This window comes from Acyrthosiphon pisum, chromosome X (genome assembly GCF_005508785.2).
Source record: "Acyrthosiphon pisum isolate AL4f chromosome X, pea_aphid_22Mar2018_4r6ur, whole genome shotgun sequence".
Lineage (NCBI taxonomy): Eukaryota > Metazoa > Arthropoda > Insecta > Hemiptera > Aphididae > Acyrthosiphon > Acyrthosiphon pisum.
In genome coordinates this window covers 28,865,402-28,885,990 of record NC_042493.1, presented here as the reverse complement: position 1 = coordinate 28,885,990, position 20,589 = coordinate 28,865,402, and the positions used below count along the sequence as shown (strand labels likewise).

The following is a 20,589-nucleotide window of genomic DNA, read 5'->3' as shown; positions in this document are numbered from 1 at the left end:
ACAGAATAATTTTCAAAGAAAAGTAGGTACTTACGGTTACGACTTACCCAGGTACCTTTGTTACCTAAAATTTTATAATATGGATTTAATTTTGTTTAAAATATATTTGTTACTCTTATATTTTTTTCCAACTATTTACGTACTATAACTATTTAATGTATATTTACTCGTTTTAATGGTTTTGAAAAAAAGTTTATGTTGGTTCATAAAGGGGAAAATATAATAATCGACGGTATAGGTGTTTGTATAAAGTTGAACATTTTGCAATATAACTTTGAATGAACATCGGCGTCACTGATTTTCTATACCTACCGAATTTGTATATTGCATGGTTATAAATATATGATTATCAATTTATATTTAATATTTTTCCAGATTTCACTGGCTACAGAACTTTAATTTTCTTCTTACTACCCACCTGCGTTATGTTGACTGTCAATTTAATTTTGTTCTTGCTAACTACTATTCATTGTTCAAGAATTAAATCTGAACTCAATAAATTCAAACAAACCGATGATTCAAAAACACAAAAATGTCTTGTGTACAAAGAGAAGTACCTATACAGTAGGGTATTACCCATTCACATAGGACACATACCTACATTAGGTAAAGACTACCGCATACTATGTATACATATAGTCTGTAAACTACTTTTGGTACCTACATATTATTCATTATTTAAGACTCGTTCACTATAAATATAGTTAAAACCGTGGCGTACTTCGAGTACTTATTAATTTCTTAATTACCTATATTTATTGTAGTACTTAATACCTACGTATAATAAACTAGTAAGCTTTATAATTTGTTTACAGTATGCGCCCAACTGTGTCATTTAATACTTACTGAAGATAATGTAAAATCTATATTTTCAACTCGAACTATTATAATAGGTTATATGACTTTATTACTCATTACCTAATCTAAAAATTTGATAAATTTAAAGTTAGTGGTTTCCGTCTTTTCCACTAGTTAGGTAATATAAATCTTCTAGATATTGTAACTTACAATTTTAAAATATCAATGTCATTTTAATTAAAAAATATTTGTAATTTTAATATTCTATTTACAACATTAACGTTTACATTGTTTACTTATTTTGTAACTTTACTTATATTGGTTGTGAAAAAAACGTTTTTGTTGGACTTATAAAAGGGAAAAATCTAATAATCGACGGTATAGGTGTTTGTTTCAGTGTTTGTATAAAGTTTAACATATTGCGATGTAACTTTGAATGAACATCGGTGCCACTGGTTTTCTATATTAAATTTGTAATTTACGTGGTTATAAATATATAATTATTAATTTATATTTAATATTTTTCCAGACTTGACAGGCTACGGAGGTTTAATTTTCCTCCTGATACCAGCGTCTGCTATGCTGACTGCCAATTTAATTTGTTCTTGCTAACTTCTATTTATTGTTTAAGAATTAAATCTGAGATCAATAAAATCAAACGAACAGACTCAAAAATAGAAAGTTTTTCTTGTTTACAGAGAGAAGTAAAAATACAGTACTATTCATTCACATAGGGTACGTACGTAATATAGTCTGTTAACTACTTTTTGTACCTACATAATATTCATTATTTAAACATAGCTAAATATTTAAAACGATAATCTCTGAGTGAGTGATAAGCATCTAAAAATAAGAAGATTATTAAAATCTATATTTTTAAATTGTACTATAGTACAACATATTTTATAGGTAATATTATTATGACGTCATTACTAATTTATCTAAAAGTTTGATATATTTAAAGTTAGTAGTTTCCGTCTTATCTATAATTAATTAATATAAAATATCATCTAAACAGCTTTTGATTTATTAGTCAAAAAATATTTAAAAACTTTTCATTTGAATTAATATAACTTTTGATTTTTAATTGTTTTCAGATTTGTAATGAGCATCAAACTATTTCTGGTTATGGGAACACCATATTTTTTTTTCGATAGGTACTATCTATTTTATTCCCAATGGATGGGATCATATTGTACATTATTGATGCAGCTAGTTATCTTCAAAAAGTATTCGTATTTCTTATATTTGTGGCAAAGCCCAAAGTTATTATGGACTTACGGAAAAAGTTTAAACGTTCAATGAATCACAGTGAGTTGACACAAATTAACGTTATCACTGTGTCGTCATAAAAGTGGCACTGGACAGTGCTCATAAAAGTTATAATGATTTCTAAATGCAATATGAATATATTATATTATATATTAAGACTTTAGGTCCTAGGGAATAAAAAAATCATTATTAAGATGCTATAAATATTATTTTTTTTTTTTTTTTTGTGGTATTTATAAAAATAAAATAATAGTTAATAATCAAAAAATACGATTTATCTAAAAAATATAAGCAACAAGTTTTGTACTACCTGCAATTCCATAATTAAATACGTATGTTATAGATATAGACATATTTATATACCGTAATAATTTAATCTAGGTATCATTATTGGTATTAAATAACTAAATAACTAAATAACTACCTTTAATATACAATTAGCATGCATAATTTTTGAGCTGTTTACTTTTATTATTTTTAATAAATTAAAATGTAATTTTTACTCAAATACATTTTGAACCACAATTTATTGTAATATTGTTACATTAATTATTTTATGTTAGTAGTAAAAATAACATTGCGAGTATTATCTACATATGGTGTTAAATCACTGTTCAGATCATCCGTAGTTTTAAGATTTATGATACCTATAATAAAAATGAATAACCATATCCTTTAAGATTTCGCAAAATCAAATTTATAGTGGATTCAATATTCGTTGCAAATACAATCTAAACTATATAATGTAGTATATATAGGTACCTATATACTTATGTAAATAATTATTTTTCAGAAATAAACATTTTGCATATTATATTTCCTATACACGATAAGTACAATATCTTATAGAAACCATTTTACAACTGATTTTTTTAACTGAAAACAAATAGAAATTGTAAAAGAGTTTAAGATGAAAAACTTAAAAATTGAACCAATTTCAAGTTGCCCATCCATTTTCACCCAGAACTTTGAAATCAGTATCAAACGAAAGCTAATGATTAGAAAGTATTTAACAGTCCCTTCTTAAAATGTACGAGTCATTCAGTGATCGCAATAAAGTAAATTTGTTTAATGTATTTGTAAATAGACAAATTATTTTGAAGACAATTTTTTTTAATAATTTATTATTTATATTTAAAACAATTCAAATGTGCTAAATATTCTAGAGTTATATTTTTAATTTAATTTCAAACTTAATAAAAATTTTGAAAATTAAATTTTAATAGGTTTTGGATTAACTATTTTACATCCCTATATATACATACCACACGGATAATAGTAAGTTTTGGTATAACATAAAAGTACGCGTTTTGGTATAAATATTGATTGGTGCCTATTATTTTAAGACGGGCAACAGTACGTTTTGGCGTAAAACTGGAAAAAGTATACGTTTTGATTTTCTAAGTATCATTGTTATATATGAAAAAGGTTTGTTTTATATTAACTAGTAATTTTGACCAGGAAATAGTGCGTTAAACGTTTTGATCTATTCTGATTATAACAATCGATTAATCAATATTTTTTTCATAAAAATCGATAGCTAAGAAAGTTTTGGCAATTTTGGCAATAGAACGTTTTGTATTTTCATTTTCCACCCCTCAGTTACTGTAAGCAAAGTATAATATATGCTAAAATGTTTATATATCAACAATTATTTCGAATTATATATAACTTGGATATTTTTGAAAAAAAAACAGTAAGTTAAAGTATGAAATAGGTACTTAAGAAAATCTTGTTGTATTTTTTCACCCGGGGGTTAGAACGTATATACTGATATATTTATACCCCCCACAAGTGCAACCCCCAGTTTACGCCACATGTGGCCTCCAAACAATTTTACCTAGGTGTAGCTATATCCTAGGATATTTAAATCCCCGATAACATGACATTTTTACTGGGGAGGTAACTATGTCTTAGCATATATTTACCCCCGGGTTATTTTTTTACCTTGTCGGTAATTAGAGCCAAAAATTACATTTTTACTGGGGGGTAAAAATATCCTATGGTATATAATCCTATGACACCGGTTCCCCCATTCTATTTCGTGTACGCGACGCATTTCATTATTGCGCTATTTCACGATTTTAAGACTTCACGTATTTATTATTTGTTTCATTTCGTTATTGACTATCGCATCATTAAATCACCTTATACCCTAAATTTGTTTTATTTTATTTAATGTAATTTGTTTAATTTTAATTATTACTAGTATTAGTATATTCGTGTGTTATTACTGTTGTTAGTTATTACTGTGTTTGTACCACGCGTACAATAATATATTGATATTATTTTGTTATAAATATGCCAACTAAAGTGTACAAACAATGAATGCTAAATAAAGAAAAATAATCATTGAATAAAAAAAAAGAAACTTAGTGATAACATTGGTGATATCACAACAAAAACACTTCGTCGAACTCCGTGTAAATAAAAGCTAAGAAGCCTAATTAAAAAAAAAAAAATGATTTTTAAGTTTTAAAAAGATGTGATATCATATAAAGATATTAATTTCATAGTATAAATAATAATCATAATTCATAATACAATAATATTATAATATATTTAGCCGACGCAAACCAATATATCGTATTTGTATAATATTTCATAAGAGTGCGGCTGTCGGGGCGCGGCGGCGGCGGCGGCGCGTCGAACGGTCTCGATTGCAGACATACGCCGCAGCCGACAGTCACGAAAGACAATTCAAACAGTGTGCACACACGATGAATACCGTCCGTTCGTGTTTCGCCGCCACTGTCGCTTTTCTCGTTGTAGCGATCGGCTGGTGGCCCACCAACGCCGTTATATGTTGCAACAGTAGTTTGGTAGCGAACGGCGGCGAAGACATCGTCAAGACTTGCAGGAACAAAAATCGAACGTTCCACATGATCGAGACGATCAACGGCACGTGTGATGGCAATCAGACGGCATTTCCGGTCTGGAAGTGCTGTCCGCCAGGCCAGCAGTACGATCCGGAAGTGCGGTTCTGCGGACCAGCCGGTGCGGACGACGACGATTACCGGCGGAGGATGATACAGCGACTGTGGGACGGATTCCAGGAGGCGTCCGATGCGGTGATGGTGGGTTACGATTATGAGCAGCCAAAGTGCAACGCCACGCAATTGCTAGTCGACGTGCCCGCTGTGGAGGTGCGTGGGCTGATGGAGGCCCAATCGTCAGCCATCGAGTTTCCACCGGACTACTGCATCGACCTGACGCCATCCGATGAGATGGTGGCCCGAACGTGCAGGCCACGCGACCAGTACTGCGGCCGAGACGGTTATACGTGTGTCAAAAAGTGCTGCAAGCGTAACCAGATGTACGTCCTCGATGATGAGTAAGTATACCATGTACCGCAGCCTAGTATGTATAATTATAAAATAGTATATAATTGTTATACCGAGCGTATCGACAGCTGCAGCTGGTGCCGCGGGTATTTGGCGGGAAAGGATTGGTGGAGGTTAGGAGTTGTCCTAATTGGCAACATTTCGGATGTGTGTGTACTGTGTATATACACACAGTGGTGCCGAGAACATGGTTCAAGTCTGGTAATTGCCAGACCTATTTTAGGAATTGGGTGTCAGGTGGTACAATATATTTTGTAAATATGCCTATAATATTATGATACTTAAATATTATGAAGATTATAGCTATTGACCAATGAATTTGATACGCATAGAAAGCATCCACCGTGTTTGTGCTATAGTGGCCAGGTACCTGTTTATTTTATCATTGTAAAATGTTTCGGAAGTCCAATCATGTTTAATGTTTATCTATGAAAATTGCCAAGTGCACCAGGATAAAATTCCACCCGGGTCAATGACGGGGTCAATGGAATTTATATTTATTATAAATTAATAAATAACGTGGTCATAAATTTAAAACAATTTTTGCGCAATTCTACTAGTACATTGTGATGGTTACTACAATACATTTCTGTAGACATAGGTAATATATAATATTATAAGTTATAACACCTGGAATTATTGGTTTGAACTTGAATCGTCACAGATTATAATTTATATACATATATCCATGTAGTAGGTACATACGTCATTTTATTTTAAATATTTTTCAGTTTCGATTTTGTAACTATATTATAATCTTAAAAAACATGTACCTATTATAGGCCAAGGATAAAATTCATTACTATGATTTGTAGACTTATTTGGCTGGTAAATAAATATTAAAGAAACACATAATATAAGTCTATGGTACCAACATAATAACGATTGAGGAAAAACGATGAATTTTTTACTTATCTTATTTCAAGTACATTATTTTATTTGCATATAATATTATATAATGATATATACCTGCAATGGTCCTACATGGTTTGTAAAAAAGTGCAATAAAGTTTTCAAAATAAAAATAAAAAAAGATGATAAAGGTAGAGAAAATTTTGAGGGAACTTGTATAACTTGTATACTTTTCAAATATCATTATAACAATATAATATGATCCTTGTATTAAAATTTTAAGTATTTTTACCCAACAAATGCAGCTTTCTAAGCAATGCAATTTATCATCACCATTATGTTCCAAGTTCCTTATAAAAAGGAATTCGTTCCGTTCCTCGTTCTTTTTTTAAAAAAAAGAATTCGTTATGCTCCTTGTTTCTTAAAAAAAAGAAGACTTCGTTCCTTTGTCGTTTCTTTGAAAAATAAACAAGTTCCTTTTTTAGTTCAAAATAAAATAAAAATTCTTATTAATCATTAATGTTTTTTTTTCGTATTATGCATACTTTTTTAATTTGTATTTATAATATATAACTACAAGTAGGTATTTATGCAATGCAATATATTTTGACATTTTCTTCAAAATTAAATTTTTGGCTAACGTATGTCGATTGTCTTAACATCGATACTCGATAACAATCACTAATTAGGAATATATTATATTATACACATTAAAAAAATATATCTTAATTTCAATTTTTATTTACCTACTTATCTGTGTAAGTTATTGGAACTAGAAAGGAACGAACAATTTTGTTATTTTTCCTTAAAAAAAAGAACTAGTTCATTTTCTCGTTCTTTTTTTTATAAAAAGGAATTCGTTCATCATGCTGTTCTTTAAAAATGAATTCGTTCCAGGAATCCGTTCCTTTCGGAACTCGATCCTTCCAAACACTGGACTAAGCCACATCGTCAAATAGCGGACTATGTTATCAGGACCCCACTATAGTTGCGTAGATACGTCAACAACTTTACCCAAAAATTTAGTTTTAAACTTATATCAAGTCTGTCATTTTTACTTAACCTAACCAAATCTTACAGCACATTATTTTTAAACCAACTTGGGTCAATCGCTTGCTCGGACAATTGAAATTCAATACATCCCCTCACTCTTTATGTAAAACCACCTTGAGTTAGTGTCTGAGTAACCACAACCAATTTTACTATTGCTTGAAGAACAACTATCCGACTATCAAACTTTATCAGATCTACTACAAACCTAAGCCAAAAGTTTGCAACTAATTTGCATCTATTTGAAACACACTTATTGCATTTCCTATACTCCATACTTTAAAAGCTATCAACATATTTTGTACTTGGCCCCTTACACAAAAATCTATGTTTAATAAATAAAAAACTAATTTGAATAAAAAAATTCTTAAATAAAAAAAATCCTAGTTGAGACAAAAATCTATAATTAAAAATAGTACTCATTCGTAGAGCAAATAATAAGGTAAATTATAATTATTCATTATACCTATTATGTTTTAACATTTTTTCGATTTCTCTCGATGAGTCTGTTTAATAAATTCACGTTAGCACGTTTTATACACTATTATCTACTCATTATCATCAACAGCAGCTAAACAATTACAAACGTGAAACGATTATCATTTTTTGTTTCGCCTTTTAAATAAAATCATTGTAAATACTAGTATTTATAGTCAATGCAGTAATAGGTACTTATTAAAGTTAGTTGATAGGTACTCTATGATAGGTACCGTATGAAAATGTAGGCATGTGTTTATTATAGTACGGTAAATGTAGGTACAAATATCCATGTTAATATTTTGAACTGAAATGTACCTATATAAATATAATACCATATTATATACATTATAGGTACCTATTGTATGGTTATGAAATTGAGATGCATCGGAATTAGTTATGAAATAAAGTAACATGATTTTAAAATATTATTAAATATATTATTTTGTTTTTAAAAACATTATTGAAAAATATAAAACAAAAAAAATATTATAGATACATATCTGATAAAATATCTGATAAATATATACAGATTTTAAAATTGTATTTCTTTTTTTTTCACTGAAACTGAATAAAACAAATTATTAATACCTACTAAACAGTATTGTATTTGCAGTTTTCTAAATTTAATTATATTTCCTTTTTTTCCGCTTTTTACTTTTTGTTGTTACGTCTTCGTGATCTGAATCGGAATCGCTAAACTGGTCATCTGGTTGAATTTCGATACGAGAATTTGAGCATGATTCACCGTAGCATGTTTTACATGCAACAGAGCACTTCATCCCTTGTTTCCGACAGCCACAAGCCGATGACTTAGTCCTTATTGCAGACATTATTGAATGTGCAATCGCAGTATACTTTTTCCGATCTTTTCTTTTTGTGACTTTTTTTTTCAAAATTATACTCTCTAAAAATATTCTTAGGGAATCGGGTACAACATTATCGACCATAGGCGTGCGCACGGGGTGGGTCAGGTGGTCCGTGGCCCAGCCTGCGAGTTTTACCATACTTATTATAGATATGGCAACTTAGATCATATAAATAACTGTATTGTCTTATTCAGTGGTATAAGCATTTTGGTTTTTGATTTTCTTATATCAACAAAATTAACAAGATTCTCTTAATTCTATAAAATATGCAAACAAAAAATGGTTCTATTTAAGGTAAATCGTGGACATATATCACAACCAATCAATTTGCAAATGCATATAAATCCTAGCCCTACTTATGAATAAAAATATATTATAATATATTATACCTTAAAAATTTAACAGTGGGTGATGACCGGTGAGTAAATTAATGTAATTTTATAGATAACATTGTAACACCTAAAATAATTTGTTTCAAGTATCATTGGCCCACTCTGACACAATGGGCTGCGCACGCCTATGTTATCAACATTCTTTAAAAAATCAATAGGTGATTCGTAATATGAACATTCATGAAGCTGTGACCATAGATCTTCCCTAATTATTTCTGCAGCTGCACTAATAATTCGCAAACGTTCTTCCTGAGCATCCGTATTTCTATTGATATACCAGTTTTCATATAAAAGTTTATCGCCAAATGATCTCAAACACAATATAGGCTGTTTGTTGGAATTTTCAGATATTATAACGTTATTGCCATATTTTTCGATTAACCTCGATTTCACAGTCCTTACGTCTGGTTTATATCCATTTAGTCGGTCAATTAAATCATAAATTGAAAATTGACATTCTTCACTATTTTCAATAAAATCAAAAATAGTATCCATAGCTTCAGATATATTTTCCTGTTTTGGTTGTCCTCTTTTTTGTCCCGAAGAAGCAGTAATAAAAAAAAAACTTACGTAAAAATCATGATGATAAATGTTCTCCGCGGATACTAGATCTGGTTCACTGATAAGTCTTTTCCAAACCGTTTTTCCAATATCATCACCTCGTTCTACAGCCCTCCCTAATATTTTTTCGCGTGACGATAAACTTCGGACATTATATTCTTTAGAACGTTTATTTGCAGGTTTTTTCCGTTCATTTATTAAAAATGCGTCATCAATTTTTTTTTTCACAAAAAAACATGACTCTTTAAAATTAAATGTTGGTTTAGTTTAGATCGCAATTTGGCTTTAACGGGTGAACGAACTGGTGGCTGGTCAAGAGTGTCTTGCGGAGTATATCGATCAATTCTCGCGTATTGTTTTCGACATTCTTCATGTACTTTAACGGACTCGAGATATTTTATAACATCGGCTTTACCGTCTTTATGAATGACACTCGAATTTAAAAACGTTATTATACGTTTTCGTTTTACTATAACGCCATTACCCTCGGTAAACCCTTCGTCACAAATAAAACATGTATTTAATGGTATAATGAATAACTCAAAAAACTAAAAAAACACGAAACACACTGGCGTGGTTACGGTACTAATAACACAGACAACGTATCGGACGGTGTGACAGTCACTAACTAAATGTAATATAATGTCTAGACACTTAACAATAACACAGTGTATTTGTATTATTTTAATACAAATTTAGGGGTGGGTGGGTACTGGGTATAGCTCAAATGGACGTGTTGCTGTTCCATTCATGAAAATAGTTCGCGCCGCCATTGTAATATATACACTGCATTATATTTATATACGTCATTATATAGCGCGCGATGCGCCGGCGCCACATTCTATTACGGGCGGATGTACTTTTTTGCTAATCTATTACTCTTAAGCTAAAAATGTATAAAGCCTTTCTTGTCGAAAATTTTACGATCTTTAATTTTTATAAAAACAATTTTTATTGTAATGTTAATAATTTTAGAGATATTGTAAAAAAACCGTAAAAAAGTGAAAAATTTCCCCTAAAATCCAAGATGGTGGACGGTTGCGGACCTCGGAGGGATGGCGCATTTTTTTTGGTCAAACAGGGCCCCAAGATGAAATTTTTTGCCAAGTTTCAAAACTTTAGTATTTAATGCAAGGCAACGCCTTTTTTGGAGCCCTATTGACTGGACTAAAACGTCTGGTCGGAGAGGTGTTGAATATTATTTATACTTTGCATGTGTCGTGAGTGTGTACGAGGGCGCGTACCTAAATATATGCCTAATGCGTATATATGTTTATGTATATTGGATCACCCCACATTCCATATGGTGCATCGTTGATTAGTTATCTCGTGTTTTTATTTAAGTCTAAATATTATATAAATAACTAGCCGACCTGTCACAGATTTTCCCGTGATTTGGCCTTCGGACGATGATATGTATAATTTTTTATTCAAATTTTATTGTTTAATGTGATCAGCAAGTAAATATAAAAGACGGTTAATGAAAACGTTTTGGAATGTTTCTAGCGGTATGAATAATAATTAATATATTTTTATAGCTGAACCCGTTCACTCCGTTCATCGTTGCCCATAAAAAACCCATTTCATAAAAAAATGATGACTGTTCAACTACTTTTGGGTGTGACTTGCTGCAGTAAGTGCAACTCAGCCCCCTGGTAGTCAATCCAAGTACGTCGGATGGCGGACAAAAGACAACTCTTTCACCTTTGCTATCTTGTACATGATCTGCCGGAATAAGCAATGGCAACCGATAATTAATAAAAACTATTTTCTACTGTAACCTCTATTCCAAATACGTACGTAGAGTAGTTTTTGAGATACAGCGACAAGTGAGTGAGTTAATATATAGATTCCCTTCTCCCTCCCCTCCAACAAAAAAAAAATGAAAAATCAGGCGACGTGGTGACACGCTGGAAGGTATTTAGAACAACTCTGTAAAAAAAATAATAAATAGTGTCGTCACAAACTTGGAACAAAAAAAAGGCCTATTTTTTATATAAGAATATATTAGCTTTGTTTTTTAATTTTTTAAGAACTTATTTAATATTTATTTTTATTAACAAAAATGTTACTAAAACCTTCATCAGACTGTTAGGTATAACGGCAAAAAAATTCAGCCAAATTGGCTTAATAGTTTTCTCGGTTAGCGCGGTCGTAGAAAATACTTTACAATTTTACATAGTAGTAGGTATATATAGATAATTCATTACACAATAATATGATAATATTTAGGCAACGAAAACCAATATGTTAATTTTTTATAAAAATATATAGGTAAGAGCGCGGCGGTCGGCGGCGGTGGCTCGTCGAATGGTGTACATTGCTTACTACGCGTTGGACGACGATCACGATAGTGGTTATGCCGACGCCGCCTAAACAGTGTGCGCATACGATGAATACCGTCCGATTGTGTTTCACCGTTACCGTCGCGTTTCTCGTTGTCACGAGTGACTGGTCAGCCACCGACGCTGAGGTCTGTTGCAACAGTAGTTCAGTCGCGAGCAGCACTGGAGTCGCGTCTTGCCAGAACAAAAATCGAACGTTCCACATGATCGAGACGATCAACGGCAATTGTGATGGCAATCAGACGGCAGTGCAGGTCTGGAAGTGCTGTCCGCCAGGACAGCAGTACGATCCGGAAGTGCGGTTTTGCGGACTGACCGGGATGGACCGTGACGAGCACCGGTGGAGGATGATGCAGCGACTGTGGAACGGACTTCGGGCCGTGTCCGATGCGGTGATGGTGGGTTACGATTATGAGCAGCCAAAGTGCGATGACAAGCAAGTGCTCGTCGACGTGCCCGCCGTGGAGGTGCGTAGGCTGATGAAGGTGGACCCGTCGGCCGTCGAGTTGCCACCGGGTTACTGCATCGACCTGACGCCATCCGATGAGATGGTGGCCCGGACGTGCCGTCAACGCGACCAGTACTGCGGCCGGGGCAATTACACGTGCGTCAATAAGTGCTGCAACCATGACCAGATGTACGTCAACGAAGACGAGTAAGTCCACGGAAGCCTAAGTATAAATATAAAGTAGCATAATATAATGCTTATACTGAGCGTATCGACAGCTTCAGCTGGTAGGTACTGTGGTTATTGGACTAGTAGGAATGGTGGAGGTTAGTAGTTGTTCCGATTGATTTAGAATGTGTGTGTATACACACAGTGGTGCCGAGAACATGTATAAGTCAGGCAAGTGCCAGACCTAATGTAGGGGGTGGGATTTGGGTGGTACAATATATTTTGTAAAGATGTCTATAAATATGTCAATCTAAGTATTGTGGAGATTATAGCTATTGACCAATGAATTCAATATGCATAGAAACTAGAAAGCATCCATAGTGTCTGTTCTATAGTCGAAAGGTACCTATTTATTTTGTCATTGTAAAACGGGGCCCAAGTCTAATCACGTTTATGTATGAAAGGTGCTACCTATACATAATTTGGCTGAGTATGAGTCGCTCTTCTGTAGCGTAGGTTAATTAAAATAGATGACTATAATACATGGTGGTAAATTTGACTTCAATGATATCAAGAAATGTATAGGAAAAACAATTTTGCCGAAATTCTACTGTTACATTGTTAGCGTTACTACAGTACATTTCTCAGACATATTATATAATATCATCAAAGATAGGCATTAACTAGTTAGTTTATTATCTAATCAACTTATGAACTTAACTAGTTTAATTTACAGTTGAAATAACTTAGCTTTTCTCAGTTGATTTTAAAAAAAATCCATCAAGTTCAAAACATTTTGAAATTTTTCGTTTATACGTAGATATTACTATATCAGTATAAAATAAAAATAATCCAATACAAAAACACAAACATTTCTGTTCTATTTCTTGATAACATAGTTTTGTGAATATTAAATATTAATATATTTTATTAAGTTGTAAATTATATATTATGCGAGTTGCAATTATAAATGTTTTTAATAAAATTAATAATTTTAAATTACAAATTGACAATTGTTATGGTTTAATGTTATATTACTTATAATATATATGAAGGTCATGTACTCATCTTCATGTATTATGACATTTACTTGCTATACGATATAAAAAAATTTATTTGTTAAATTATTAATTTGAGATGAGTATAGTTTAAATTGTTAAATAATAGTAAAGTAAAAGTAAAATGATATACAGTGCAGTATACATTATGATAAAAGTTCAATAAAATTATTTTTTTAAATTTATAAATTAGAAACTAGAAAGACACGTTCACTCTTTGTGTGATTTACATACTAATTAAAAAAAAAATAGATTATTTTTTTTTAAACTGAGTTAGGTTAGTATTTTTTTCTATATTAACTTTTAACTTATCGAGTTAAATTTATAATTTGTTAACTGTTAACTTTTAACTCATCGATCTTGTGTCCTCTTAACTTAACTTAACTTGAGTTAATTATTTTCATTAGCTTGCCCACCTTTGATTATAGGTATATTGACTAATACATTGTATACATGAAGAAAGCATCCACGGGGTTTGTCCTTTAGTTGTATGGTACCTACCTGTTTATTTTGTCATTGTAATGTTGCGCCCAACTCCAATCATCAGTCCTGTAAAGAATACTTTTAAAAAGTACTTGAGTAAATACTCAAATACATTTTTTTTAAGTATTTAAGATACTACTCAAATACTTTTCAAATAATTTTGGTTTTTAAAGTGGGTTTCTAATTATTGTAATATAAATACATAAGTAGTAGGTAATCTAATAGTTATCTAATAGTTTTAAAGGGAATATTGTTATTCAATATTCAATAACTTTTTTTAGAAATCTGGTTTTCACAAACCTTTGGGCTTCGGCTAACACAGAAATACAGAATATTAAATAAAACTATTATTCCATTATTGTAGTTGGCAATAATATTTTTCCAACTAATTATTTCGAATAAAAATAAAATGTTCGAAATAAAAAACCAAAGTATTCAATACCAAAAAGTATTTAATACAAAAAAAGTATTTAAAATGCCATTCAAAATACTTCATGCTGAAAGTATTTAAAAAGTTATTCAATACTTAAAAAAGTATTCGAATACTTTTACTTAAATACTTTACAGGACTGCCAATCATGTTTTTATATGAAAGCTACCAAGTGCACCCGCAGGATAAAATCCCACCCAGGTCAACTGGTAGCACCTCTGTGGGTGCCAATGAAAGCTGCTACCTATGTAAGTTGCAGGGTTAGAGGTGGGTTTTTAAGTACGAGTAGAAATGTTAGAAGTGAGGAATTAAGTAACTGTTCTGCTGTAAGGTTAAATTCGTTATTTTTGAAAACATTATATTTATTAATTTATATTATTATTATGCATTATAATACCTTCTACCTATACCTGTAAATGTAAATGTTTGATGTTAATATCATATTATATTATTGTTCACTTTTGGTCTACTCAAACTTTCTATAGATCGGTAAACGGAGTGAGGTTTGTGGTATACCCAATGTATAAAATAATTAATAAAAATATTTTGAAATATCATTATGTATAGTGAAATATAAGAATAATCGTTTATGTATATTATAGGTACATAAAAGATTTAAGTCCAAACGAAAAATATTTTTGAATTAAGAACAATAAAATAACTAAAATCGTTATTCTTCGTTTAAATATTTAATGTTGTATACATTTTAACTTCAATGTCTATTTAATGTATTTTTGGTTAATATTTTAGAGAAATTTTGTATTTCATTGGCTAGTTCTAAGCACACCTAATGTATTTTAAATACATTTCAACTGCATAGAGAAAAATGTATTTCGAATCTTGTATCAAATTGTAAAGTATCTTAGCATAAGATATCGATCTTAACATTTTAAAAACACTTTAGAAATACCTATAAATATCTAAAGAATTATTTAAATACTTAAATTGAGTATAGAATATTATAATTTAAGTAACATTGGAAATTGGAATATTTCAAAATTCTACGATCACTATTTGTAGATTATTAACAAAAATTGCTTAAGGTTAAATCAATGTTTTTTTTTTAAATTTAACAATTAACTTCTTTTTTTGGTTTTCAGTAAGTCAGTTTTGAGCTAATCTAGTTTTAGATTTTCAAACATAAAGTCATAAAAATTGTATGAATTGTATTACGGGTACATGATAAATTATATTATAAATACATGATAATTTAAAAATCTACTATTAAAGACGGCACCGTACAATATTTGTGCTGTAATCCATATAGGCAGATATGATAAATATATTTTTATCAATCTTTTTGGTCGCTGCTTCACACAACATATGCAACAATTTTAAAAAAGTTATAGCTTTTGAAATTTCGTTATCATTATTTTTATTTTAGTTTCACCTGATTAAATTATGATTGGTATAAATTATAAACTATAAATGAATAGATAACATGGTAATACATTTAAAACAATTTTGGTGCAATTCTACTGGTACATTATGAGGGTTATTACGATAAATGTCTGTAGATATATTATATAACAGGGGTGGCCAGCGAGAAGAGACTCGCGAGCCACCAAATATATTAATAAAAATTGAAGAGCCAAGATGTAAAAAAAAAAAAGTCATATTATTGTATATTATGTGACTTTTTTTTTTTTTGGCTGATGTTACGTTAAGATGCGAGCCGCAAAAGTCTATGACGCGAGCCGTGGTTTGGCCACCCCTGTTATATAATATTATAAGTTAGAAAACCTAGGATTACTGGTTTGAACTTGAATCGAAAACCTGTCCCAGATTATAATAAACAATGTATAATATCCATTTTATACCTACTTCTATTTTATTTTAAATGTTTTTCAGTTTCGATTTTGTAAGATAATCTTACTAAATTAACATAACATTAATATATTATGTGATTATAATTTTTTTTTGTATAGGTCTTTAATGTCCAGTGTTGAGTTTATCTAAATAAATGTACCTAACTAATTCGAAAAAAACACATTATAAAGAAATGAGAATTCTTCAACGAAATGTCTATGGGTATTTTATACACATAGAATTGATCGGCTTCTCCCGAATACCAAAATTATTTTAAACAGTATAAATTGCATAATATGGTGTTAAGAAGTATTATGCATTTATGCAGTAGTGTGCATATTTTTGGTTATTTTACAACATTATATATATGGTCACATAGACTTGAAATTTTGGCCAACAAGATAAAATAGCTGACAATTATTTACATTTATTTATAAAATAAGTGTTAAATATTTTTATAATTCAGCTTTGTAGGCTAAACATGATACATTTTAGCCTTTAGGTATGAAATAGTAAATTTAATTCAATAAGTTAGATCTTGAAAGATGATATTTTATTTACACGCTAACAATCATCTTCACCTATCAATACTAATAATATCCAGTTTTTAGTCATTGATACCCAACAATTTGAATGTATTTATTTTGTTATCTACATAATATTATATTGATATCAAAAATATTATTTATCTTTATCCGTCTCTATGTGTTACAAAAATTTACTATGCATACGGTTATCAGTAATGTTTTGTATTTTGTCATAACACAATAAAACTAGGTATGAATAGTTGTTGTTTTGAATGCTATATTATCCGATTGTGTTCGTTAAATTATTGAATCAATATCTAACCTATTTTTTTGATAGTAATAGAGCTCGGACTACTTTTACCTGCACCATATTCTACTATATCTACTTTATAACTATTGTAAAAGACAAAAGTATAACGGTTATTCCATATTTGATATAGAGAGTAGAGTTAATCAACGTGAATAAGAAAAAAGTCTTGAACCCACAGGGAATTATATTGTTCAAAATAATTTGATAAAAGTTTATTATACTAATATTATTGTTAGTCGGTAATTTTAATATAGTATTTATTAGGTAATAACTATTTTGTATCTTATTATTATATTTAATGTATAGAAATATACATTTTTGGTAAACATTTACAATACTCCGAAGTTCCAGACGAAGGGCAAAGAAAAATGTTATCATGTTTCAAGAGCTTTTGATTCAAGATATATTTGTTTTGTCTAGATACCTACTCAATCATATTAGTTTAACTGATTGAATGTACAACAACTAAATCATCTCATAATACCTATACAACCTTATACCTATAATTATGTTTCATGATAATATAATATATTATCATATAATATTAATTTTCACCAAATTTCAGATTTAATGTTCCTTCTAGCTGTTTCACCTTTTACCACGAAAAAAAACTAACATTTTAATCCTGAAAATTTAAAACAAGATGCATATAAGTTTTTCTTTCTAGAGTTACAAAACAAAATTTGAAGTAAAGGCAAATTCATTTTTTATTAGTGTTTGAAGTTAAAATTATAATAATAAAATTGATACTCACACATAATATAACGATTTCTCTACAAACGACTTTTGTTACTTGAAACATTCTACTTTCACTTAAATTATTATTTTTGAAGTGAAACTTCTATACGAGTGCTGGGAGTAAATTTTCAAGGCTTTGTCACACGAGCCATAAGACAAAAATCGGTAACTATTTATAATAACATTGTAGTTGCCTAGCCGGTAAAGCACGGTTGAGCATAAAACGATTGAGCATAGACCTTTTTAGCAACACGATTGAGCATAGAATATTTTATGCGATGTTGCCAAATTCACGTTGCCAAAATCTTGTAATTTATTATTTTCACGTATTATTACACCAATTATTATTATATGATATCTGACGCGAGCCGTGAGCCGAGCCTCTCAGCTTTATCGACAATGTTATCAATTAATAAATTAGTTCCAGACACTATTGAGACTATTATTGACTTATAAATATTTTGATTTTATTATTTTCATAAGTCATAACTATTATTATTATTATTATTAGTATTTCATTATTAGCAAAAAGATCTATATACTGTATTATAATGTGACTAATTTTGAGACTATTATTGATTTATAAATATTTTGAATAATGTGACTAGGTATATTACATATTGACTATGAAAACATCATATTTTTTTGCCATGTTATATTTTGAATCATTATAATTATTTAAATAAATATTTTTGTATAATACAGTTCAAAATTGAAAATGGCAACGTTGCAGAGTTTTTTATGCTCAATCGTGTTGGTTTTATTTTGTATTTCAATTTCCTTTGATACGCCGACAATTTATGCTCAATCGTGTCACAAAAAAGGTGTTTTATGCTCAATCGTGTCTCAGCCTGCCTAGCGACGTAGTGAAGATGTATTTAATTAGATTTGATTAGACTGGATTAGATTCGATTCGATTAGATTAGATTAGACCAGATTATATAAGATTAGACTAGATTAGACCTTTGGGCAGAAGATTGACTAATTTAAAAAGGGAGAGGACCATCCCCGGGTGGTGCTCAAACGGGGACTTTGAGATTTCCGATACAAAATTTTGTTTGTTGGAATGGGTGCAATGGGTGCCAATGGAATGGGTGGAATGGGTGCAAATGGTTGCAATGGATTTTAAAGTGATTATTATTTTTTATTATTATTATTATTAATATTATCACTATTCATTATTAAACAATTCTCTGCAAACACAAATAATAAAAATGAAATCTCTACGACAGTAACTGTATATTTTACATTAATAGTTATTGATATCACCAGTCCTGTAAAGTATTTAAGTAAAAGTATTTGAGTAAAAAATATTATCAAATACTTTTTTAAGTATTGAATAACTTTTTAAATACTTTCAGTATGAAGTATTTTGAATGGTATTTTAAATACTTTTTGGTATTGAATACTTTGGTTTTTTATTTCGAACATTTTATTTTTATTCGAAATAATTGGTTGGAAAAATATTATTGTCAACTACAATAATAGAATAATAGTTTTATTTAATATTCTGTATTTCTGTGTTGGCCGAAGCCCAAAGGTTTGTGAAAACCAGATTTCTAAAAAAAGTTATTGAATATTGAATAACAATATTCCCTTTAAAACTATTAGATAACTATTAGATTACCTACTACCTATGTATTTATATTACGATAATTAGAAACTCACTTTAAAAACAAAAATTATTTCAAAAGTATTTGAGTAGTATCTTAAATACTTAAAAAAAATGTATTTGAGTATTTACTCAAGTACTTTTTAAAAGTATTCTTTACAGGACTGGATATCACCACGACATATAAGTATGTCGCAGAAGTTTCACTTCTATGACCTGTGCCTGCGCAGAATTAGCTTTTTTTTATAAACGAAGACATTTAAAAAATATTTGAATTAAATGACCAATGAATCATTATACGATATACGGTATATGATTAAAAAAGGTGGGTAAGTGGATGTCGCTCTGCTGTACAGTAGTTAGAAGTGGGTCACTGTATAATGGACAGTATTAAATTTGGATTCAATGATATTATATCACTGTATAAGAAAAACGATTCTGAGCGGAGACGGTATATCAGTCTATGTATTAACCTATAATATTACTTATCTATGGGTATTAAAAAAATTGACTATATAGGTACCTATAATAAATTCCAAATTAATCATATCATAATATCTATTAGGTACTTATAAGTTATAACGCGTTATACATCAACAAAAAAACGTGGTAAAATCATAGATATATAATAGTATACTTTAGAAGTTTCAAGTACCCACGAATAATATTATACAATCACAACAAAATAACTAAAATAGTTATCCTAGGTTTTTAATATGTAATTTCGTCCAAATTTGTACTTAAAATGACTATAAAAATAAACTGTGTAAATGTATTTTTTAAATTTTTTGGTAACAGAATTAATTACTTATGTGGAATCTTGTTTTAAATTTTTAATTTAATTTTTAATTCTTAGATACAAAAATTGAACATTTTATAAATTTTTAACTACAAAATAATTTTTCAAATTGAAAATTTGATAAATTTTGTCAAAATTTGATCTTTAAATGCTTATAAAAAAAAATTGTGCCTATGTTTTTTTAATATTTTTCAACTGATATTGTAACAATATATCAGGAGCTTTGTATATAAATTTATACACTTTT

At 29.8% G+C, this 20,589-nt stretch overlaps 2 protein-coding genes across 2 annotated transcripts in view; both read left to right on the top strand.

The window, feature by feature from the left end:
- The first annotated feature begins 221 nt into the window (after positions 1-221).
- Positions 222-1,632, top strand: LOC115033294. The gene is made up of 2 exons (XM_029485607.1): positions 222-553; positions 1,328-1,632. The coding sequence occupies exons 1-2, from the start codon at positions 426-428 to the stop codon at positions 1,530-1,532; spliced, it is 333 nt and encodes a 110-aa protein (XP_029341467.1). The 5' UTR covers positions 222-425; the 3' UTR covers positions 1,533-1,632.
- Positions 1,633-5,294: 3,662 nt separating this feature from the next.
- Positions 5,295-20,589, top strand: part of LOC100568695 (G-protein coupled receptor Mth2) — a 35,376-nt gene continuing 20,081 nt past the window's right edge. Inside the window, exons 1-2 of the mRNA XM_003242454.4 lie at positions 5,295-5,404; positions 11,890-12,615. Of these exons, the coding sequence (XP_003242502.2) occupies positions 11,975-12,615 (641 nt within the window). The 5' untranslated portion in view covers positions 5,295-5,404; positions 11,890-11,974. The remainder of the gene's footprint in view (positions 5,405-11,889; positions 12,616-20,589) is intronic.

Excerpts from the sequence above, each read along its gene's own strand:
- LOC115033294 (XM_029485607.1), top strand. The coding sequence starts at position 426 with ATGTTGACTGTCAATTTAATTTTGTTCTTGCTAACTACTATTCATTGT. Across the intron at positions 554-1,327 it reads TGTCTTGTGTACAAAGAGAA|ACTTGACAGGCTACGGAGGT; the intron begins GTACCTATACAG and ends ATATTTTTCCAG.